Raw genomic sequence first — 26,441 nt, 5'->3', positions numbered from 1 at the left:
TGAGACAAACTAAAGTTAGAGAACAGAAATGAAAAATTCAGCAATTTTTATGTTTATAAAGGGACATAACTCAAGAATGGTAATAGTGTCGCCACCAAATTTCGTACTTAATTTGTATTATGTAGTAATAAGCAATGTGTATAAGTTTCATAACATTTGGTTGAGGCAAACTATGTAAAAGTTTCAAAGTCAATGAGCCATGAGGGGTGGGGCTATATAATCTCCATGGAAACGATACTTGCAAACACCAATACATTTGCATACCAAATATCATTAACTTAACATTAGCAGTTCATCTTAAAACTGATCTAATCACAAACTAATACATGTAAACTAAGCAAAATTTTCAAAGTCAATAGACCATGACTTAGGGGGCGGAGCCATATAGTCTCTATGGGATATGCCAATGCTTATACAACTGCATACCAAATATCATTGACCTACCACTAGTGGTTCCCCATAAACTGACCTAATCACAAACTAATACATGTAAACTAAGCAAAAGAGATCTTAAGACAAAAGAACTACGAATGCTTGAAATTGAAAAATTTAACATAAAATGCATTGAGCAAAAAATTAGTTGTGTGCTCCTAGATTTTTACAAAATTCTGTTTAAGAGCTATTTTCACAACCACAATCATGCAATTAGGACAAGAGGTCAAAATCATGTAGTTCATGCTTAAATCATGAAAGCTGGCAGGTATGCATAGGTAGTGACAAAAACCCTCATTTTAGGGGGGTCATTTTAGTGATATGGACAATTTTGTAACTCTTGTATTGCTGATCACTTTTGCTGTTTACAGTTTCTTCATATCTATTATTGGTTTTCAAGTTAACTGGAAAAAACCACATCAACTAGACAAAAATCGTCCTTTAAGGGCAATTTCTCCTCGTCAAAAGGTTTTGGTCATATCAACACTTATGTAGCTAGTGTATTGCCAATCATTTCTGTTGCAAGTAATTACAATTTCACAGGTAAACCAAGGTTAATTCATTTTGGTTGAATACCAAATATTCTGGAAAAAAAATGTGTTTTTAACAAAATTCTCAAACTAAGGATTGTTCAGTCAAATTTTCAATATCAAATTAACAACTGACATAATTTGATATTTTGTTGAAAAATCCAGAGTTCTCGAAAAAAGTGGTGGTCTGAAGGTTTTGAACACTAAAATTATGTGAAAGATGTACCGACACAATTTTGTTATATTGCAATAGAAATAGTAGTGTGGACCAGCAGATTTTCACCTTGCAAGGACCACCAAGGAACAAAAGATTTTGAGATCTCTGAAAATCTATTATAAATTTGAGATAATTAAGTTATCAAAATTAGTACAAAAATCTTCATCAAAAGGGAAGAACTCCCAGATGGAGTTATCAAATGGTTATGGTCATATCTGCATTTTGTAAATCTTGAATGTTTGATTATTTTTGCAGTTGTCAGGTTCTACCTATCTATTATAGTGAGATAATAGGAAAAAACATGTATTTTGATAAAAGTTATCAATTTAGAGCAATAATTCCATTAGGCCCGAGAACACAGCTATTTCATAGTATATTTAAGTAGTTTTATTTTAATAGATTAACAGTGTAATACAGTCTAAATACAATCAACTGAAAAGGAAAAGATATTTATCATAGCAGAAGCAGAATCTTCTTCGAACAGTTTGGCAAGATGACCTTTTGATATAGTTCACAAATATACCACATTATAGCAATAAAGGCAATTGCTTTTAAAACACATTTTCTAGGAGTTTAACAATTGTGTTCCTTGCCTGAAACTGTGAATCAAGCGTCATTAAAAGCAGGGTAAACAAAGAAACTTTAAATGCTGGAAATAATTTTTTCATCTAACATTGTCATTTTTGTAAACATAAATTATGAAATACTACCAACCTCAATACATGGCATACGTCCCGAAAAATTAGCTCCAGTGTATCCATAAGTAACATTAGCAATCAGTTTCAATCCTAGCTGTCTAGCATCCAAAAGGCGGTGTAATGTCTGTAAAAAAAAATCAAGATGACTGTGAGCTATTGCTCCCTAACAATATTCCAGATTTAAGTATTCTATTACAGATAATTGATGAATGATGGATTTGAAAATGCATTACAGGGTATAACATGCTCCCATGAAGTTTGATATCAAAAGTCTGAAAGCTCTGATTTGTAGTTCCTGCGAAAAATGTGATGAAAATTGAACAAGGGCTGTCAGATTGACAGCAAACTGGATTTTCCTGCATGAAAATGATATTTGCAAATCTGGACACCAACGATATAAGTTAAAATGGTGAAAATCGAACTTGACCTTCATTTAGTCACAGGTAACAACATATCAAAATTTGAATAAAATAAGATTTCGTTGAAGCAGTTTCAAGTTATTGCACAGACAACACGCTAAGTATCACTTTTTGCTACTTATAGGTCTACAACTCAACAACGATAAAAGCTAAAATCGTGAAAATTGAACTTGACCTTCATTTAGTCACAGGAAACAACATATCTTAATTTGAAAAGATTTCGTCAAAGTGTTTTCAAGTTATTGCACGGACACTGTTTGGCAGCCGCCTGTCCATTTGCTCACAGTACACCAACAAATTAATAACCGATATTTTCCTTAGGAAATCCAGTTAAAAACGGTAAATTTTTGAGGAATTGCCAACGCTTCTGTCAATTTTGAAGCCGAAATCAAACTGCTTGTGAGCACTGAAAGGTACAGATTACTTTCAATTTGCAATTTTGTGAATTATTAAATAAAACATTGAATCATATTTTCCTAGGCAAATTAAAAATTTGAGTTGGAATTATCTTCCTTTGTTCATGATTTTATATTTGTAATTGAACCTATTTTTTTAACATATTCATACACCATGCAATACTTTAAATAAAAAAAATGTTTTCTTGACAAGTATTGTAATTCAAATACACATCATATCGTAACTTAAATCAAAGTATAACATATCATCAATAAATTGCATGACATTGACTGGATAGGTTCTAAATAATGATCACTACACTGCACTATTATGTTTGAACTATCAAAGGTAGTGATAAACCTTGGAAGATATAGATATCAAATCAGTACCATAGAGTTCTGATTGCATTTCATGCAATGTTTACCCATTAAAACAGGAAGTTACAAGTTAATACTAAATAACGAGTGATTCCAGATTTATTTACGAAATTCATTGTGTTTATCAAACAAGAGGCTCATGAGAGCCTGATATCGCTTACCTGACTGTAATTTCAGTTTCAGGCATTTGATTTATTTGTAGATCATACTTTGCTGAACAATTTTGTCATTCACAATTTCTCTCTTTCTATAATAATATTAAAGATAATACATAACCCAAAACTGTAAAATTTCCTAAAAATTAACTATGTCTGGACAGTAATCCAACAACAAGTTGTCCTATTGGTCTGAAGATTACTTGACAGGTAGATCTAAACCTGTTTAACACTTTCACCTATGTCAGGTTTGCCCTTACTGCTCTAGTTTTTGAGATGAAAGCCAAAAACTTCATTTGACTCCTAAGTTCTATATTTAGAAACTGCCGCCATGTTTTTGAATGGATCAAATCCCTGAATACAATCTATAAACTAAATACCCTAAGGAACATTCAATTAAAGTTTTTAAGTATTTGGCAAAGTAGTTTCAGAGAAGAAGATTTTTGAAAAAGTAATTGGACTTTCACAAAAAATGTAAAAAAAAAAAGAATGTTTTAAGGGCAATAACTCCTCAAGGGGTCAATTGACTATTTTGATCATGTTGAATTATTTGTAGATCTTACTTAGCTGAACATTTATTGCCATTTATACTTTCTCTCTATCTATTATAATATTAAAGATAAATGGGGAATGTGTCCATTGGACACAGATGATGCCCCCGCTTGCATATAACGTTATAAAGGGCCATAACTCAAGAACTGTAAAAGTGCCACTACCCAAATTGAACTTGATCTGAGTTTTGTGGTAATAAGCATTGTTTATAAGTTTCATAACATTTAGTTGACGTAAACTTAAATTAGAGAACAGAAACAAATATTTCAGCAATTTTGAGATTTGTAAAGGGGCATAACTCTAGAACAGTAAAGTAACGCCATCAAATTTCAAACTTGATCTGTGTTTTGTGGTAATAAACATTGTGGATGAGTTTCATAACATTTGGTTGAGGCAAACTCAAGTAAGAGAACGGAAACAAAAAAATCAGCAATTTTTTTCATTTGTAAAGGGGCATAACTCTAGAACAGTAAAAGTGACGCCACCAAAATTCAAACTTGATCTGTGTTTTTTGGTAATAAACATTGTGGATAAGTTTCATAACATTTGGTTGAGGCAAACTCAAGTAAGAGAACGGAAACAAAAAAATCAGCAATTTTTTCATTTGTAAAGGGGCATAACTCTAGAACGGTAAAAGTGACGTCTTCAAAATTGATCTGTGTTTTTTGGTGATAAACATTGTGGATAAGTTTCATAACATTTGGTTGAGGCAAACTCAAGTAAGAGAACGGAAACAAAACTAGAGGCTCTCAAGAGCCTGTGTCGCTCACCTGATTCTACTTTGGTTTTGGAAATCATGTTAAAATAGATTAAAACAAGAAATGAATGTAACAGGATGCTGTTACGAAGTCTCCCAAACGAAGCTCCCATAATTCGTAATTCCCAGGGTCGCCTGACATTGGGCAACATCCATTGAAAATTGGTTTGGTCCAGTAAAGTTATATGCATTAGTGATGCCTGGGGACTAACCTTGTATATCATTCAAATCATCTTGGCATGACAAACCAGAATATATATGGTTTAGGGGTGGGGATCTCAACCATTTACAAGATACTAGAATATTGGGGGTGGGGAGGAACCCCTGGGGACTGGCCCTATACGTCATTCAAATGTTCATTACATGACGAACAGGAATATATATGGTTTAGGGGTGGCGATCTCAACCATTTACAAGATATTAGAACATTGGGGGTGGGGGGAACCCCTGGGGACTGACCGCATACGTCATTCAAATGTTCGAGACATGACAAATAGGAATATATATGGTTTAGGGGTGGGGATCTCGACCATTTACAAGATATTAGAACTTTCTCAAATGACAGGGGGTCGGGATGATCCCTGGGGACTAACCCTGTCTATCATTCAAACCATCTTCGCATGACAAACCAGAATATATATGGTTTAGGGGTGGGGATCTTGACCACTTAGAAGATATTAGAACTTTCTTAAATGGCAGGGGGTGGGGGTGACCCCTGGAGACTAACCCTGTATTTCATTTGATGTGCTTTATCATGACAAACCAGAATATATATGGTTTAGGGGTGGGGATCTCGACCATTTACAAGATATTAGAACTTTCTCAAATGGCAAGGGGTGGGGGTGACCGCTGGGGACTAACCCTGTATAACATTTGATGTGCTTTATCATGACAAACCAGAATATATATGGTTTAGGGGTGGGGATCTCGACCATTTACAAGATATTAGAACTTTCTCAAATGGCAGGGGGTCGGGATGACCCCTGGGGACTTACCCTGTATATCATTCAAACCATCTCAGCATGACAAACCAGAATATATATGGTTTAGGGGTGGGGATCTTGACCACTTAGATGATATTAGAACTTTCTTAAATGGCAGGGGGTGGGGGTGACCCCTGGGGACTTACCCTGTATAACATTTGATGTGCTTTATCATGACAAACCAGAATATATATGGTTTAGGGGTGGGGATCTCGACCATTTACAAGATATTAGAACTTTCTAAAATGGCAGGGGGTCGGGATGACCCCTGGGGACTAACCCTGTATATCATTCAAACCATCTTAGCATGACAAACCAGAATATATATGGTTTAGGGGTGGGGATCTTGACAACTTAGAAGATATTAGAACTTTCTTAAATGGCAGGGGGTGGGGGTGACCCCTGGGGACTAACCCTGTATAACATTTGATGTGCTTTATCATGACAAACCAGAATATATATGGTTTAGGGGTGGGGATCTCGACCATTTACAAGATATTAGAACTTTCTCAAATGACAGGGGGTGGGGATGACCCCTGGGGACTAACCCTGTATATCATTCAAACCATCTTAGCATGACAAACCAGAATATATATGGTTTAGGGGTGGGGATCTTGACCACTTACAAGGTATTAGAACTTTCTTAAATGGCAGGGGGTGGGGGTGACCCCTGGGGACTAACCCTGTATTTCATTTAATGGGCTTTATCATTTAGAACATTTTCAATTAAAAAGTTTGTGTCTATCACGAACGGTTTTCAATTTATAATCATTTGAAAATTTTAAAAAATAAAATCCCATAGGGTTCTATAGTAAAACCCTCTTTTCTTTTTGCCCCTCAAAGTACCCCTTTATAAACCCCATTGCAAAAACAAAACCCTGATTGCACCACTAGACATGTTAGTCTAACATATTGTGAAACCCTAAGTTAATCCGACAAGCGGTTTTGGAGAACGGGTGCGGACAAGTTCAAATTTAAAAGCGGCGGAAGAAGAAGAAGAAGAAGAAGAAGAAGAAGAAGAAGAAGAAGAAGAAGAAGAAGAATAATAATAAGAACTGAGCAAAAACAATAAGTCTTCCCAAACTTCGTTTGGGAGACTTAATAATAACAGATACCCTAATAATGAGTGAGGCCAAATTTGGTTTAATATATATATATATATTGGCCCTGTAATTTAAAAAAAAAATCCTGGTGGCCATCTTGAAAAGTAAATCAGCAACAAAGTAGCAACACTTCATCAGCACCTCATAAGAAACATTTATGCCATGTTTGGTTTCATTCCATTCAGTGCACCTCTAGAAGAAGCTTTTATATATATTTCCAATAGGGTCTTATGTTAAAGGAAGTCCCCTGCTGGGGGCCATCGTGGATGAAGGATCAGCTTCAAAGTAATAACACTTAGTCAGCACCTCATAAGCAACATTCATGCCATGTTTGGTTTCAATCCATTCAGTGGTTCTCTAAAAGAAGACATTTGTATGTATTGTCCATTGGGTCCTTTGTTAAACACTGTTCCCAGCTGGTGAGCATCTTGGATGATGGATCGGCTTCAAAGTAACAACACTTGGTCAGCACTTCATAAAGAACATTCATGCCATGTTTGGTTTCATTCCATTTAGTGGTTCTCTAAAAGAAGACATTCGTATGTATTTCCCATAGGGTCCTATGTTAAACTAAGTCCCCCGCTGGCGGCCATCTTGGATGATGGATCGGTTTCAAAGTAACAACACTTGGTCAGCACCTCATAAGGAAAATTTATGCCATGTTTGGTTTCATTCCTTTTAGTGGTTCTCTAAAAGAAGACATTTGTATGTATTTCCCATAGGGTCCTATGTTAAACTAAGTCCCCCGCTGGCGGCCATCTTGGATTATGGATCGGCTTCAAAGTAACAACATTTGGTCAGCACCTCATAAGCAACATTCATGCCATGTTTGGTTTCATTCCATTTAGTGGTTCTCTAAAAGAAGACATTTGTATGTATTTTCCATAGGGTCCTATGTTAAACTAAGTCCCCCGCTGCCCGCCATCTTGGATGATGGAATCGGCTTCAAAGTAACAACACTTGGTCAGCCCCTCATAAGGAACATTCATGCCATGTTTGGTTTCATTCCATTCAGTGGTTCTCTAGAAGAAGTTCAAAATGTAAAAAGTTAACGACGGCAACGGACGATGTCGGACTACGACGGACGACGGACGCCAAGTGATGAGAAAAGCTCAATTGGCCCTTCCGGCCAGGTGATCTAAAAATCAGCAATTTTTTTCATTTGCAAAGGGGCATAACTCAAGAACAGTAAAAGTGACGCCACCAAAATTCAAACTTGATCTGTGTTTTGTGGTAATAAACATTGTGGATAAGTTTCATAACATTTGGTTGAGGCAAACTCAAGTAAGAGAACGGAAACAAAAAAATCAGCAATTTTTTCATTTGTAAAGGGGCATAACTCTAGAATGGTAAAAGTGACGCCATCAAAATTCAAAATTGATCTGTATTTTTTGGTAATAAACATTGTGGATAAGTTTCATAACATTTGGTTGAGGCAAACTAAAGTTAGAGAACGGAAACGAAAAATTCAGCAATTTTTCCATTTGTAAAGGGGCATAACTCTCGAACGGTAAAAGTGATGCCACCAAAATTCTAACTTGATCTGTGTTTTGTGGTAATAAGCATTGTGGCTAAGTTTCATAACACTTGGTGGAGGCAAACTACTAAAGTTAGAGAACGGCAACCAATTTTGGGAAGTGTGTATGGACAGACGTACGGAAGTAGACGGACAAAGGTAAAACTTTCTCTCTATCTATTATAATATTAAAGATAATAACCAAAAACAGTAAAATTTCATAAAAAAAAACTATTTTGGACAGTAACCCTACAATGGGTGGTCCAATTGGTCTGAAAATTTCATAGCAGATAGATCTTGACTTATTCATCACTTTAACTCCATGTCACTTTTGCTCTAACTGCTATAATTTTTGAGATAAAAGCCAAAAACTGCATTTGACCTCTATGTTCTATTTTTAGCCATGGCGGCCATGTTTGTTGATAGATCAAAACTTCAGATACAATTTATAAACTAAATACACTAAGGAACATGCAGTTAAAGTTTTAAGGTATTTGGCCCAATAGTTTCAGAGGAGAAAATTCTTGAAATAGTTTTTAAAGATGACAGACGATGGATGCCAAGTAATGGCATAAGCTCACATGGGGCCCAAAGGGCCCCGGTGAGCTAATGACAGGAAATCATATTTTTTATTTGTTCACCTGTAAAAGTGTTTAAATATAACTGACAATTCTTTCACTTGTTTAATTTAGCATATCATTTTGCATTTACGATTAAGTGTCTAATCTGGAAAAGACAATTTCACGCATGCGTATTACATAGTAAATAAAGCGCATGTTTGACTTGTGAAAAATTTCTTTTTTCAACGTACATTTAATAAAAACTTTAATTTTTACCCAGAATTGGCGTTTGTTTTTATTGAAAAGTTTTAAATAATGAAGATATAGAATGGAATAGAATTTCTGTAAAATATTAGTTCTGAGCTTGATCACTACTGTCAGGTATCAAGAACACAGATAAAAAGTCATTAGCGATCATTAGCCAATATCTCCCAGAGGCATTATTATGGCTTTTGGGAGGGCCCTAATGATTATTATAATATACTGGAGTGGTAGTTTTATTACCAGAAAAGCATTAAAACAAAATTGAGAGAAAAATGGAGATTACGAAACCCAATCACAATGAAATGACAGGAATTATTTCTGTAAAAAAATAAAATTTGACCTAAATCTCGATCTGCTGTATATGACAAATAGATTTTAGTTTCTGTCATGACTGGCTAGTATGACCATTTCCCAACCCTTGGTCGTAACCACAATCCCTTACTCTTTTCCTCGAAAGTGACCTACAGAGTTAGACTTATCCCCAGGTTTGTACCTACATGAGCAACACAACTGGTGCCACATGTGGCACAGGATCTGCCTACCCTTTCGGAGCACCTGAGATCACCCCTGTTTTTAGTGGGGTTTGTGTAGCTCAGACTTTAGTTGTCTATGTTGTGTTTTGTGTACTGTTATTTATCTTTTCTTCTTTGATATATATCCCTTTGGTATCTTTCACCTCTCTTTTTGAGACATGTTCAACAGTGAATATCAATGGTTAGAAAGTTGTATTGAAGTTATGGCTATCTATCGTTAAATGTTTCAAAGTCAAGAAATATTTTACCCATTTTTTATTTTTCTTATTTTTTTTCCCGTTATTTTGAAAGTTGTTAGCAAATGCATATAAAAACTATGAAAATCTAAATTTATTATAATATTCAAAAAAATATTGCACTGCATTGAAAAGTATAGCTATTAAGTATGTTAAAATATATCAAAAATAAATGGGGAATGTGTCCATGGGACACAGATGATGCCCCCGCTTGCATATAAAATTCTAAAGGGACATAACTCAAGAACGGTAAAAGTGACACTACCCAAATTCGAACTTGATCTGAGTTTTGTGGTAATGGGCATTGTGTGTAAGATTCATAACATTTGGTTGAGGCAAACTTAAGTTAGAGAACAGAAACAAAAGATTCAGCAATTTTTCCATTTGTAAAGGGGATAACTCTTGAAAGGTAAAAGTGACGCCACCCAAATTCAATCTTGATCTGTGTTTTGTGGTAATAAGCATTGTGTATAAGTTTCATAACATTTGGTTGAGGCAAACTAAAGTTACAGAATGGGGAAACCAATTTCAAGACGTACGAATGGACGGACGGACGGACGTACAGACGGACAAGGGTCAAACTAAATGCCCCCTCCGCCACTGCTGGGGCATTATTAGTGCTGTAAGACCTCAGGGGAACAAAAATGTTAATGACAGTAGAATATCAATAGAATTCCACTGATATCCCAAAGGAATTCTGGTGAAAATCCCACTGGAAAATTTGAGGAAATTTTCTGTGAAATCATTAGGTATGGTAAAAAACCCAAAGTTTCATCAAGAAAAGCCATGAGACCCTATATATTTAAATGCTGTAAAATCACAAATAAATATCCCACTCCTATTCGACAACAGCAATTTCACCATAAATAGGTGATTAAAAACACCATTCAAGGAAATAACTGCCAAAAATAGCATTGTCAACAATTGGACAAACATTTAGTACTTTGCCTACTTCAGTCCCAGGGAGACAACATGGATTTTAAGTGACAACAAAAATAAATGGTTAAAAATAGTTGTTTCACTCCAACAGATATGTAACAAGGGTAAAACTTAATGCCCCCTCCGCTACGGTGGGGGCATAATAAAATGCTCCGCAGACTCTGTGCAGAGTGCAGCTTGATACGACCGCAGAGGTTGAACCCTGAACAGTTGGGCAAGTACGGACCTTACAATCAAGCTTGATAAGCTCTGAATTTAGATTGTGATTAAATATTTGACACATCACAGATTTGTGATCAAAGAACTGAAAAATTTGCAATTGGACTTTTACCTATCATGGTCCAATATCCAAAATCTAAATACACGGTTAGATTCAGCATATGATAGAACCCTAAGAATTTAATTTTTGATGAAATCAGAACCTTGTTGTGTCGAAAACTCGGATGAGTCGAAGTTATTTCTCTGTCCCGATAAAATTCCCATTTGGACAATGCATAATTACCTCTGATGAGTCGAACTTGATTGCTTCAAATAGACGTTTAAGTAGAGTAAATTGTATAGTTCTGTCGATATAAAACTCATGTAAATTGACCCCGATGTCTCGAAGTTTGAAAGTAAGAATTTTGGAAAGATGCAGACCTAATGATAATTTTTCAAATCAGATATGTATTTCTTATGTAACCTAATCACTTTTCAAAAGAGATTAAAGCGGAGTAAACATGGTCCGGGTACACAGTTATCGTCCTTTGATTTTCGTTGTCCACGAATATAGTCCCTAGTGTGGACAGTGTGTTACTTGTCGATTTTTTTGATACCCCTTCCAAATTTATTTCTCCATGTTTTATGACTCAAATAGTAAGTAGGGGGGTGAAATGACACTGTAAAAAAAATTGGGTCATGAATTTTAAAGTAAAGTAGTGATTTGGTCCAGCTGAAAAATGTTAAAAATTACCACTTAGGAAGCTGTCAAAAGATTTGAAGACCCCCTTAACATGAAATTGTCCATATTTTGAGTTAGAGCCGATGAAGTTTTCTATAATTTTGATATAATTTGTCCCAAAAGTAGTACAACACACTGTAAAAATATTATTGAGAAAGCGCAGGTGGGATTTTTTAAATTTTCATTTATTGGCTAAAATAAATGCACTACGAAATAACTGTGTACTCTGACCTGAGGTGAAATCAGGAAATATAGAATCTGTACTTTGGCAACTTCCCTGAATGATTTGATGGTGTCAATTTATCAATAGCATAAAACTAAAGGATTTAAACTTTTATTTGATAGAATTTCTGCAAAAATGACCAATTTTGGCATTTTATGGTCAAAATAAGCATTTCATAGCTTTTTCAATTTTGATGCATAAGTGGCATTCTGACTTTCTATCTGACAGGTTTTTATGTGTCAATATTTGTGTTTCTATGCTTCAGTCCAGTTGTATTACTCATTTGTGAACTCTGAATCTACAGAAAAGAAGATTATCTCAGACAATATGTGCAAAATGTGTTGTATATATGATCCTCGTCTAACGCCCTGTTTGGATCAAGTTAAATGTGAGGAGCTTGGAACATAAAAGTTGAAGTCCATTATAAAGACCTCACTAAATTTGTATAAAAAGCACTTAACAATGTCTTTTGTACCTGTTTTATGTCACATAATATCTTTCTTTTCTTCTGTAGGATAGCAAGTGGTTCAAATATAAGCCTGTTGAGACTAAAATTGCATGCATGTTTTTCACTAAAAAGTGAAAAATCTTTGTATCAGACCATACTGTCTGCAAAAAAAGTTGAATGCAAGAGTCTTTTTGTGCTCAGATTTATTGTATCATGTCACTTGAGTATAGAAATGATAGAAAAGACACAAAATTTTATTTCCTATAGCTTCAATATGCATTTTTAAATGTAAATATGTGATACGGCCTAAATTGACCCTAAATTATTTTCAGTCTTACTTGGCCTAAGACCCTTTTAAACTAATGTGATATGTTATTTGTAAGTTTTCTTTCCATTTAAAGTACATTAAATACATATGTAAGGATTATTTATAACCAAAAAGCTTTACAAATTTAAAATTGCTGGAAAATATTACATCTTCATGTAAGGCCACCCTTCATTGGAAAACCTCCATTTTTAGCCACAGGCTCATATAAATATGACTTTTTAATAATTATGATAAGTCTGATAAATCAAATGAGTACTCTATTGCTTTTAATACATAATATATTATATATTAAGGCATTTCAAAAGTATTTTTTTGCAATATTTAAATTTTTTAAGCCCCAAATGTTGATAGTTGAAAATTTTCAATTTTAACATCTAAATTTAACATGCAAAGTTGAATATAGAATTAGTCATATTGTCTATAATATATATCCTATTGCCATGAAACTTTGTAAGCAGTCTTATAATTTAATAAGCTTTGGTCATACCAAGTGTCATTAAGATTGGTCAACTTTTCCCACCCTATTAGGTCCGGGTACACAGTTATCGTCCTTTGATTTTCGTTGTCCCTAGTGTGGACAGTGTGTTACTTGTCGATTTTTTTGATACCCCTTCCAAATTTATTTCTCCATGTTTTATGTCTCAAATAGTAAGTAGGGGGGTGAAATGACACTGTAAAAAAAATTGGGTCATGAATTTTAAAGTAAAGTAGTGATTTGGTCCAGCTGAAAAATGTTAAAAATTAGCACTTCGGCAGCTGTCAAAAGATTTGAAGACCCCCTTAACATGAAATTGTCCATATTTTGAGTTAGAGCCGATGAAGTTTTCTATAATTTGTCCCAAAAGTAGTACAACACACTGTAAAAATATTATTGAGAATGTGCAGGTGGGATTTTTTTAATTTTCATTTATTGTCTAAAAGAAATGCACTACGAAATAACTGTGTACTCGGACCACATACTTGTTTATATAACAGTTAAAATGACATGTTTATGGTGACCGGTAATTAACACCTTTGTTGATCGTCCAAGCGAAACGTTAGTGTGTTGAACATATTTCACCTGACATAAAAACGAAAAACGAATTTAAATGACCCGAGATTAAATGAATCGTTAGAATTAAAATTCATTAAATAAAATGAATATACAGACAATAATGATGAATTTATAATAATTTAATGTAAGGCAGACCGTATATCATAGACCGTTCAGTTTCGTTCCGCAAGTGATTTCATAATTTATATAGTGACTGACCTTTGTAAATATTTGTGTATATTATTGATTTTATTTGTGCATGATTTGTATCTGTATTTGTGTGTTTAATTGTTACGAAGGACCAAAAAATATGGAGATTGAATACACGATCATAAAGTGTCATATTGAAAAAAGGCACACTGTTCAAAGTATCTATAGTTTACACAAATCGCATACTGTATTCATGCATTCCAAATTTATGATGACACACTCAAACTCGGATGAGTCTAACCTCGGATATGTCGAATACTTTGGTCCGGTCTCTTTGATTCGACATAACGAGGTTCGACTTTACAAAGTTAGATTCAACATATCAAAGAACCCCATATATTCAATTTTTGGGCCCCAATTTGGACAGATTCAGCATATCCAAGTCAGTGTTTTAGAGTTCCCCTTTCCCGTCACCCGTGGCAAGTTGATTTAGGTCAAGGGAAAGTGGAAATTCAAACCTTTGTTGTCCGTGGGTAAGAAAAATTAAATTACAGAAACTTCCTATTCATTCAGATCAAACGATAGATGTAACCGTTTGTATTCTTTTATTTCAATCAAAGCGAGATCGTTGTTGTTGGTGTAAATCATGCAGGGGTCTTAAAGTCATGGGGAAAAAAACGTGCGCATGTAGTTCGTGATCACCGTCATAAATACGCTTGCCAGCTAAGCAAGGAAAATCAGTGGTCAAGTATCCATTTGATCTAGACGCAAAACCTAATAACCGGAACGCAAATGGTAAAAGATTAATATCCGGATCTCCAATTCGTGAATTTTTGCGTGTAATATGTTTGACGATATTATCCCTTTTTTGTGCTAATACATTTGAATTACTGATGTAATGTCACATTTATATGAACTATCACAGTGATCAATCCTTCTTTGTAACTTCCAAGGAAGACAGTTGTACTAGAGCTAGAGGACAAATAGACATGTGTCAAACTAAAATTAAATATATTCCATCAAATGTTTTGTATATCTAGATGAACATGATTGAATATCAACACAATCACAGGCTAGTTAGATAAGCAAATTAATTTCAAAGAAAATAACACAGTTCATAATTTCAAATCGAACTACATGTACAATGTATAAACATGCGATAAAAGGAATAACAAAATTATGCAAACATTTTTAAAATAGTATAAAATTCAGGGAAAGTTCATTAAACTTGTGGAAAAGTGAATTTTTGATACCAATGCAAGCTTCAGTACACCAAGAATTTAATTAATTTATTTATTAATGGACAATATTAGCAAGTTTTTAAAGGGGTTAGCTTTATCAAAAAAAAAATATATATATATATATATATAGACATACAGAGAATAACAAACAAACCTATCACAAAGTTCTTCAAAAAATTGACAAAAAAAAAAAGAAAAAAAAAAGTTTCCAAAATATCATTCCAGATTTGTACAGTCCTACAGTTATCCCCAAGAAATCGCATCAAAAATGAAGGATTAAAAATCAACTATCAGCCACAACACTTAGAAAATACAAAATTTTCAAATAAATTGGTCACTCCAATTATAAGTGTGTTAGGTGATGAATACCACATGTTTTGTTTTTTTGATAATAGGTGGTAATTGCTGCATGCATGAATCTATAGTAAATACACAACACTTATCCATATTCATAAATGTGAATATTTGATGCTTTATCTATTTTTAACAATAATAATAATAATTATAATAATTAAAAACCAATTGTTAAAAGAACAATAGTGTTCGAAGGTTTTTCCACCCCTTACGATATATTTTAATATGAAAATATTAAAATTTGGTTTAAAATGTCAGTTCCTGTGTCAAATGATAGCTCATTGTTTGCTGATTCCAAAAATATATGGTTTCTATACAATAGTGTTCGAAATAAGGGAGGTAATTTGTTACTTCCGGTCTGAAAAATGTGATTTCCTGTATTATTTAATAGTTAATTTGAAACTGCTTTCAAAAATATATTGTTCTATATAATTTTACATGAAAAAAGTACAAAAATAGCCACTTCCGGTTTACACAAGGTCACTTCCGGTTCTATTTTTCAAAGTCATATGACTTTCAACCTAATGCAGAAATTCCAATGGCTTTATAATGTATAAATATGAATTTGAAGCAAAAGTCAAAATCTAGAACATCAAATTTACCTATGACCTTGACCTCAATTTCAAGGTCATAAACCAAGGACCTCAAATCAAAAGACCCTAGGTCTGTTATATACATGGTTAATGATTTATATCACTTCACAATTCTTAATTTTAGAGGGGTGAAAAATTCCCATTTAATGTCTACGCACCCTTTCAACCAAAATTTACGAGTTACGACATGCAGGGCTCACACTAATTCAGAATCATAGGGAGAAGTGACTTCTCTTGTTGAAACTGAGAGGTGAGATTTGAAAAAGAAGTGCTGATGTTCGCTCGTGGCGCTACAATGTTTGGTTTTTACTATAATCATGATAATACAAAGAGCTATATGTATCTTATTTTTTTATATTGTTCAATTTGTACCTGGGTATACAATTAAAGTAACAGTTCAAATTCAAAGTTGTTTAATTTTATCATATCTAGTTGTACAATCATATTAGTCCTCTTGTCAGAAAAAAACAATTAAATACCTGGCAATAATAAAAAAGATTTTTTTTTATATCAAAAAGGAAAAGAAAGTTGTTATATCAATTTAAATTCAATTAAAAACTACTCTGTTATCATGTTTATGAAATTAAGTATTTCTCATTTAAAAAGATATTTAAATTTAACAGTATTATTTAACACAGTTTAGTTTGGACATAATACAATTATATTAGTGTAATAGTCCCAGAGTTGAGCAACTTTAATTTATAAATTGAAACAATGCATATACATGGAAATATATACATTAATCAAGAAGATCTAACCAAAAGTATGTTAATGCTTTTGGAATGTGTATTTTTTCTTTTTGGGATCAATTTACTTCTGTCAGCTGTGCCATTCATACGTCCGTAGTCATTATCGCAAGAATCCGGATTTTGGTCATAGCTTGTCCGTTTCCGATGAAATCCCAACTCCAATCCATAGTTGAACAATAATATGCCCAAACATTTGAATGGCGAGCGAAGAAAAATTTACAAAAATAAACGATGTTTGCCACACTATTTGGAAGGGAATATGACGTTTTTAATGCAACATAAGGATAACCAATTTACTTCAGGCAAATTTCATTACGTTCTAATGAAATAACAAGCTTATTTTGCCGATAGTTAGAATGATTTGATGTACGCTCCGAGTAACAAGTACCAGAAGTGATAAAAAAATTGTCTTTATGAAAAAAACATGCAACCAACTTTAAAATCAATGCTTTAACTTCTTTTCTAAAGAAAATAAATCGTTTATGTCTTTGAATTTCTTTACTTCCAAATGAAAAATTGCTGTTTCATCGACTTGGTAAATGTTGAATATTGCTGATGACGAAAGTGACTGAAAGCGAGTATCGTGAACAACAGGGGGACTAGATTTCGCTTTTGACGGTCCGGCAAAGCGAAGTGCAGACGGGAAAGCGACTTTGTCACCCCAGTCGCCTGCTAGCGTGAGCCCTGCGACATGTTGCAAATCACAATTTAATAATAACATGTTGTCGGTATCTTGTACAGCTTATAAAAAGAAGTGAGAATAATCCAAATTCAAAATTTAGAATATGACCTTGACCTATTTTATTTTTTTTGGAGGAGATGCAAAAAATAAAAACCAATTGTTCAGAGAACAATTGAAGGTCTTTCCACAGTAATTTTTAAATTTATTGAAAAGAAGCTAGTTCGTGTTTACTCAAAGTTAAAATTGGCATCTTATCATCAGTTTCTTTCACACTGATTCCAAAAATATACAGTTTCTATATACTTTTGCTTGTAAACCAGGAGATAATTGGCCACTTCCGGTTTATCGAAAGTCATTTCTAGTCTTCAGTGATAAGTTAATGTATTAAAATTACAAATTAAATATATGGATTCTGAGTACTTTTCAATGAAGAAAGTGCAAAAATTGCTACTTCCAGTTTTCTCAAGGTCACTTCCGGTTGTCATTTTTCAAGGTCATATGTCATCAAACCATTTGTAAAAGGTCATATGGCTTTATAATGAACCAAGTTGAAGTAATAATCAATTAACCTTATAATTGGACATTTCAGGGGCACTAACCATATGTAACATATCTTCATTACAATAAAGCAAACATTTTGCACTTGTTGTTTCATATATATCTTTAAAAGTGTTTGAGAAAATGCAAAAACAAGGAAAAGTCAAAATTGAAAACTTGACCTTGACCTTTGACCTTGACCTCATTTTCTAAGTTAGGACCTAGGGACCTCAAATAAAAAGATTCCAGGGTTATACGGTTAACGGTTTATGAGTAAAAGAAACATACCGACAAATTTATTTGGTAAAGGTAGATAACTCCTATAAAATTTCATCGAATTGCTTCGATCCAAATTAGCCAAAAATTCCTGAGGATGTAACGAACAATTTAGAAAAAGAGTTTTGTCGATATCTTTTTTTGTTATGAAGGAGATGCACACACTTGATAAACAGCAAATAGGGAGATAACTCTTACAAAGAAAATTGTTCGGCTTAGAATGGGTGAAAATAAAAAGCGCATAAACTGTATGATACTATATAAGAAATATCTTAGCGAAATATTGCAAAACAAAAATTTTACGCAGAAGAAAAAAAAAATAATAATCAGAACAAATACAATAGGTCTTTCCACAGAAAAGTGGAAAGACCTAATAATCAGAAGAAAATCAATAGGTCTTTCCACAGAAAAGTGGAAAGACCTAATAATAATAATAAATTATTCTTTATTTAAAGAGGGTAAACACAGTTAGTTACAATTACTAATCTTCCCTGAGGCCCTCATATACAATACAAGTAAAATAAAATGCTCCGCAGGGCGCAGCTTGATACGACCGCAGAGGTCGAACCCTGAACAGTTGGGGCAAGTATGGACACAACATTCAAGCTTGATACAGCTCTGAATTTGGATTGTGATTAAATATTTGACACAGCATAGGTTTCTGACACAAAATGAATGTGGTCTAAGAACTTAAAAATTTTAAATTGGACATTCACATATTATGGTCCAATATCCAAAATCTAAATACATGGTTAGATTCAGCATATCAAAGAACCCCAAGAATTCAATTTTTGATGAAATCAAACAAAGTTTAATTTTGGACCCTTTTGACCTCAATGTGGACAAAGTTGATAACGGGGCCCAAAAATCTAAATACATGGTTAGATTCAGCATATCAAAAAACCCCATATATTCAATTTTTGTTGAAATCAAACAAAGTTTAATTTTGGACCCCGATTTGGACCAACTTGAAAACTGGGCCCATAATCAAAAATCTAAATACATGTTTAGATTCAGCATATCAAAGAACACTAAACATTCAATTTTTGTTAAAATCAAACTAAGTTTAATTTTAGACCCTTTGGACCTTAATGTACTCCAATTTGAAAACGGAACCAAAAATTAAGAATCTAAATACACGGTTAGATTCGGCATATCAAAGAACCCCAATAATTCAATTTTTGATGAAATCAAACAAAGTTAAATTTTGGACCCTTTGGACCTCAATGTGAACCAATTTAAAAACGGGGCCCAAAATCCAAAAACTTAATACACGGTTATATTCAGCATATTAAAGAACCCCAAGAATTCAAGAATAAAACCCCATTGAAATTGATCAAGAAATAAGCAATTTATAAGAAGTATCTTCTTTTGCACAATACTGTGCAATTGAATATTTCTTGCTATTGCGCAATACTGTACAATTGACAATTTCTTGCTATTGCGCAATATTGTGCTATTGGATATTTCTTGCTATTGCGCAATACTGTGCAATTGAAGATTTCTTGCTATTGCGCAATACTGTGCAATTGAAGATTTCTTGCTATTGTGCAATACTGTGCAATTGAAAATTTCTTGCTATTGCACAATACTTATTATATAAAAATTTACACATCCTGTTTGGTGTGTATCTCCTACAATATCATTATTATTTGCTTTTAAATATAAATCAGAAATAACCAACTTAAAATGGAAAATTTTAAAAGAAAAAAAAAAGGAAAAAAAGAAAAAAAAAAAAATCCCCCCCCCCAAATTTTTTGAACCCCCTTATGATTCATCACCCCCAAACTCAATCCCAGCCTTCCCTTTGTGGTATGGTACCTTGCAGTACAATTTCAGAGAGATCCATACACTTGAACACAAGTTATTGTCTTGAAACTAGAAAAATGCTTATTTTTGGCCCCTTTTTGGCCCCCAATTCCTAAACGTTTCAGGCAATTACCCCCGAACTCAATTCCAGCTTTCCCTTTGTGATATGAAACCTTGTAGTACAATTTCAGAAATATCCAAACACTTACACACGTTATTGTCATGAAACTAGAAAAATGCTTGTTTTTTGCCCCTTTTTTGGCCCCTTATTCCTAAAATTTTGAGGCAATTACCCCCAAAATCAATTACAGCCTTCCCTTTGTGATATGGAACCTTGTGGTACAATGTCAGAGAGATCCATACACTTACACACAAGTTATTGTCTGAAAGTTACAAAATGCTTATTTTTGGCCCCTTTTTGGCCCCTAATTCCTTAACTGTTGGTACCATAACCCCCAAAATCAATCCCAACCTTCCTTTCGTGGTATTGAACCTGATGGTAAAATTTCATGGAGATCCATTCACTTAAACTAAAGTTAGAGTGCGAAAACCAATGTGTCTTCGGACGACGCCGGACGACGACGACAACGCCAACGTCATACCAAAATACGACCAAAAAATTTTTAATTTTTGCGGTCGTATAAAAATAATAATAAGAGAAAAAAAAAAAAAAAACAAACATACAACATATTAACACAATCGTATAGTCATGATAGTTCAATGTACATATACCATTAGAACATATAAAACAGTTACAGATTGCATGTAGTAAATAGATATTATATACAAATCAAAATCATACATTCTAAAAAAGTAATAGTTGCAATCATTTCAAGACTGAATATTGGGACTGCCTCAAGTATTGTTTTATAATTTGTTTTAAAGAAAAAGTGTTTTGCACTTTACGCATTTCATATGGTAGTCCGTTCAATAAAACTGATCCAGAATAAGCAAAAGATTTTTTAAACAGTTCAGTTTTTGGCTTAGGAATTATCAAATTACCTTGAGTAACACCCCTTAAAGCATAAGGATTATTAACAGATATAAGTTGAAACTTTTGAAGTAGGTACTCTGGTGCTTCTATCCGCATACATTTATATAGCAGTAAATATTTGTGGTATTTGATTCTGTTTTCTACTGTCATCCATCCAAGTTCTTTAAATAAGGGGGGTGATGGGGATAAAGGGTCTGCATCAAGAATTAATCTTGCTGCTCTTTTTTGAAGTTTTAATATTCATATTATCCCTTCATTTTTACATTCTCCCCAAACAATACAGCAGTAATCGATGAGCAGCAGAATTTACCCATTATAATATGCTTTCCTGGCATTAATATCTAAAAATTTCTTTAATCTAGAAAGAAGGTATATTCTTGATGAAATGCTAGCACAAATTTGATCAATTTGATTTGTCCAGCTAAGTGTGCTGTCAATTTTAACACCTAATAATTTTTCACATGATGAATTTTGTAGTGTTTCTGAATTTATTTGTAAATTTGGTTGAAAAGATTGAGTTGATATATAACTTCTGACTTGTTCCAGTAACCAAACATTTTTTGTTTTTTTAGTATTGATGAACATATTATTCATTTTGCACCATTCTTCAACTCTGCATAAATCACCATGTAAATTTTCTATGTTTTTCCCAGATTTATGAAAAGTAGTATCATAATCATCAGCATACAAGTCTGTTTTACAATTTTTAATGCAAAGGGGAAGGTCATTTATAAATAAGACAAATAATAGAGGACTTAGTATAGGTCCAAAGTTCTTCAAAAAATTGACCAAAAAAAAAAGAAAAAAAAAAGTTTCCAAAATATCATTCCAGATTTGTACAGTCCTACAGTTATCCCCAAGAAATCGCATCAAAAATGAAGGATTAAAAATCAACTATCAGCCACAACACTTAGAAAATACAAAATTTTCAAATAAATTGGTCACTCCAATTATAAGTGTGTTAGGTGATGAATACCACATGTTTTGTTTTTTTGATAATAGGTGGTAATTGCTGCATGCATGAATCTATAGTAAATACACAACACTTATCCATATTCATAAATGTGAATATTTGATGCTTTATCTATTTTTAACAATAATAATAATAATAATAATAATAATTAAAAACCAATTGTTCAAAGAACAATAGTGTTCGAAGGTTTTTCCACCCCTTACGATATATTTTAATATGAAAATATTAAAATTTGGTTTAAAATGTCAGTTCCTGTGTCAAATGATAGCTCATTGTTTGCTGATTCCAAAAATATATGGTTTCTATACAATAGTGTTCAAAATAAGGGAGGTAATTTGTTACTTCCGGTCTGAAAAATGTGATTTCCTGTATTATTTAATAGTTAATTTGACACTGCTTTCAAAAATATATTGTTCTATATAATTTTACATGAAATAAGTACAAAAATAGCCACTTCCGGTTTACACAAGGTCACTTCCGGTTCTATTTTTCAAAGTCATATGACTTTCAACCTAATGCAGAAATTCCAATGGCTTTATAATGTATAAATATGAATTTAAAGCAAAAGTCAAAATCTAGAACATCAAATTTACCTATGACCTTGACCTCAATTTCAAGGTCATAAACCAAGGACCTCAAATCAAAAGACCCAAGGTCTGTTATATACATGGTTAATGATTTATATCACTTCACAATTCTTAATTTTAGAGGGGTGAAAAATTCCCATTTAATGTCTACGCACCCTTTCAACCAAAATTTACGAGTTACGACATGCAGGGCTCACACTAATTCAGAATCATAGGGAGAAGTGACTTCTCTTTTTGAAACTGAGAGGTGAGATTTGAAAAAGAAGTGCTGATGTTTGCTCGTGGCGCTACAATGTTTGGTTTTTACTATAATCATGATAATACAAAGAGCCATATGTATCTTATTTTTTTATATTGTTCAATTTGTACCTGGGTATACAATTAAAGTAACAGTTCAAATTCAAAGTTGTTTAATTTTATCATATCTAGTTGCACAATCATATTAGTCCTCTTGTCAGAAAAAAACAATTAAATACCTGGCAATAATAAAAAAGATTTTTTTTTATATCAAAAAGGAAAAGAAAGTTGTTATATCAATTTAAATTCAATTAAAAACTACTCTGTTATCATGTTTATGAAATTAAGTATTTCTCATTTAAAAAGATATTTAAATTTAACAGTATTATTTAACACAGTTTAGTTTGGACATAATACAATTATATTAGTGTAATAGTCCCAGAGTTGAGCAACTTTAATTTATAAATTGAAACAATGCATATACATGGAAATATATACATTAATCAAGAAGATCTAACCAAAAGTATGTTAATGCTTTTGGAATGTGTATTTTTTCTTTTTGGGATCAATTTACTTCTGTCAGCTGTGCCATTCATACGTCCGTAGTCATTATCGCAAGAATCCGGATTTTGGTCATAGCTTGTCCGTTTCCGATGAAATCCCAACTCCAATCCATAGTTGAACAATAATATGCCCAAACATTTGAATGGCGGGCGAAGAAAAATTTACAAAAATAAACGATGTTTGCCACGCTATTTGGAAGGGAATATGACGTTTTTAATGCAATATAAGGATAACCAATTTACTTCAGGCAAATTTCATTACGTTCTAATGAAATAACAAGCTTATTTTGCCGATAGTTAGAATGATTTGATGTACGCTCCGAGTAACAGAAGTGATAAAAAAATTGTCTTTATGAAAAAAACATGCAACCAACTTTAAAATCAATGCTTTAACTTCTTTTCTAAAGAAAAATAAATCGTTTATGTCTTTGAATTTCTTTACTTCCAAATGAAAAATTGCTGTTTCATCGACTTGGTAAATGTTGAATATTGCTGATGACGAAAGTGACTGAAAGCGAGTATCGTGAACAACAGGGGGACTAGATTTCGCTTTTGACGGTCCGGCAAAGCGAAGTGCAGACGGGAAAGCGACTTTGTCACCCCTGTCGCCTGCTAGTGTGAGCCCTGCGACATGTTGCAAATCACAATTTAATAATAACATGTTGTAGGTATCTTGTACAGCTTATAAAAAGAAGTGAGAATAATCCAAATTCAAAATTTAGAATATGACCTTGACCTATTTTATTTTTTTTGGAGGAGATGCACTCACAAGGAAAACAGTGTTTGGGGAGATAACTCCTACAATGATTAGTATTCGGTTAAGCAGGGTCAATTTCAAAGGCGCATATAAACAATGCGATATCATATACCAAACATCTAAGCGACATCTTGCAAAACAAAATTTATACGCAAGAAATAAAAGTGGCGGATAAAGAAGAAAAAAAAAATTAAAAAAAATAAAAACCAATTGTTCAGAGAACAATTGAAGGTCTTTCCACAGCAATTTTTAAATTTATTGAAAAGAAGCTAGTTCGTGTTTACTCAAAGTTAAAATTGGCATCTTATCATCAGTTTCTTTCACACTGATTCCAAAAATATACAGTTTCTATATACTTTTGCTTGTAAACCAGGAGATAATTGGCCACTTCCGGTTTATCGAAAGTCATTTCTAGTCTTCAGTGATAAGTTAATGTATTAAAATTACAAATTAAATATATGGATTCTGAGTACTTTTCAATGAAGAAAGTGCAAAAATTGCTACTTCCAGTTTTCTCAAGGTCACTTCCGGTTGTCATTTTTCAAGGTCAAATGTCATCAAACCTTTTGTAAAAGGTCATATGGCTTTATAATGAACCAAGTTGAAGTAATAATCAATTAACCTTATAATTGGACATTTCAGGGGCACTTACTCCTATAAGATGCCATTTGATTAATTCAGACCATATGTAACATATCTTCATTACAATAAAGCAAACATTTTGCACTTGTTGTTTCATATATATCTTTAAAAGTGTTTGAGAAATGCAAAAACAAGGAAAAGTCAAAATTGAAAACTTGACCTTGACCTTTGACCTTGACCTCATTTTCTAAGTTAGGACCTAGGGACCTCAAATAAAAAGATTCCAGGGTTATACGGTTAACGGTTTATGAGTAAAAGAAACATACCGACAAATTTATTTGGTAAAGGTAGATAACTCCTATAAAATTTCATCGAATCGCTTCGATCCAAATTAGCCAAAAATTCCTGAGGATGTAACGAACAATTTAGAAAAAGAGTTTTGTCCATATCTTTTTTTGTTATGAAGGAGATGCACACACTTGATAAACAGCAAATAGGGAGATAACTCTTACAAAGAAAATTGTTCGGCTTAGAATGGGTGAAAATAAAAAGCGCATAAACTGTATGATACTATATAAGAAATATCTTAGCGACATATTGCAAAACAAAAATTTTACGCAGAAGAAAAAAAAAATAATAATCAGAACAAATGCAATAGGTCTTTCCACAGAAAAGTGGAAAGACCTAATAATCAGAAGAAAATCAATAGGTCTTTCCACAGAAAAGTGGAAAGACCTAATAATAATAATAAATTATTCTTTATTTAAAGAGGGTAAACACAGTTAGTTACAATTACTAATCTTCCCTGAGGCCCTCATATACAATACAAGTAAAAAAATAATAAAAAGAGAAAAAAAAAAAAAAAAAAAAAAAAAAAAAAAGCAAACATACAACATATTAACACAATCGTATAGTCATGATAGTTCAATGTACATATACCATTAGAACATATAAAACAGTTACAGATTGCATGTAGTAAATAGATATTATATACAAATCAAAATCATACATTCTAAAAAAGTAATAGTTGCAATCATTTCAAGACTGAATATTGGGACTGCCTCAAGTATTGTTTTATAATTTGTTTTAAAGAAAAAGTGTTTTGCACTTTATGCATTTCATATGGTAGTCCGTTCAATAAAACTGATCCAGAATAAGCAAAAGATTTTTTAAACAGTTCAGTTTTTGGCTTAGGAATTATCAAATTACCTTGAGTAACACCCCTTAAAGCATAAGGATTATTAACAGATATAAGTTGAAACTTTTGAAGTAGGTACTCTGGTGCTTCTATCCGCATACATTTATATAGCAGTAAATATTTGTGGTATTTGATTCTGTTTTCTACTGTCATCCATCCAAGTTCTTTAAATAAGGGGGCTGATGGGGATAAAGGGTCTGCATCAAGAATTAATCTTGCTGCTCTTTTTTGAAGTTTTAATATTCTTATTATCCCTTCATTTTTACATTCTCTCCAAACAATACAGCAGTAATCGATGAGCAGCAGAATTTACCCATTATAATATGCTTTCCTGGCATTAATATCTAAAAATTTCTTTAATCTAAAAAGAGGGTATATTCTTGATGAAATGCTAGCACAAATTTGATCAATTTGATTTGTCCAGCTAAGTGTGCTGTCAATTTTAACACCTAATAATTTTTCACATGATGAATTTTGTAGTGTTTCTGAATTTATTTGTAAATTTGGTTGAAAAGATTGA

The 26,441-nt window shown here is 32.9% G+C and overlaps 1 protein-coding gene across 2 annotated transcripts in view; it reads right to left on the bottom strand.

Annotated features, from left to right (window-relative positions):
• The window catches only part of LOC127724637 (uncharacterized), a 640,225-nt gene that overhangs the window by 139,410 nt on the left and 474,374 nt on the right, over positions 1 to 26,441 (bottom strand). For both annotated transcript variants that reach the window (XM_052231644.1, XM_052231645.1), the window contains exon 28: positions 1,894 to 2,001. In XM_052231644.1, coding sequence (XP_052087604.1) covers positions 1,894 to 2,001 — 108 coding nt within the window. The remainder of the gene's footprint in view (positions 1 to 1,893; positions 2,002 to 26,441) is intronic.

Source organism: Mytilus californianus, unplaced genomic scaffold, assembly GCF_021869535.1.
Source record: "Mytilus californianus isolate M0D057914Y unplaced genomic scaffold, xbMytCali1.0.p SCAF_14, whole genome shotgun sequence".
Taxonomy (NCBI): domain Eukaryota; kingdom Metazoa; phylum Mollusca; class Bivalvia; order Mytilida; family Mytilidae; genus Mytilus; species Mytilus californianus.
Note: the sequence above shows the minus strand (reverse complement) of the source record. Positions and strands in the feature narration are given on the sequence as shown.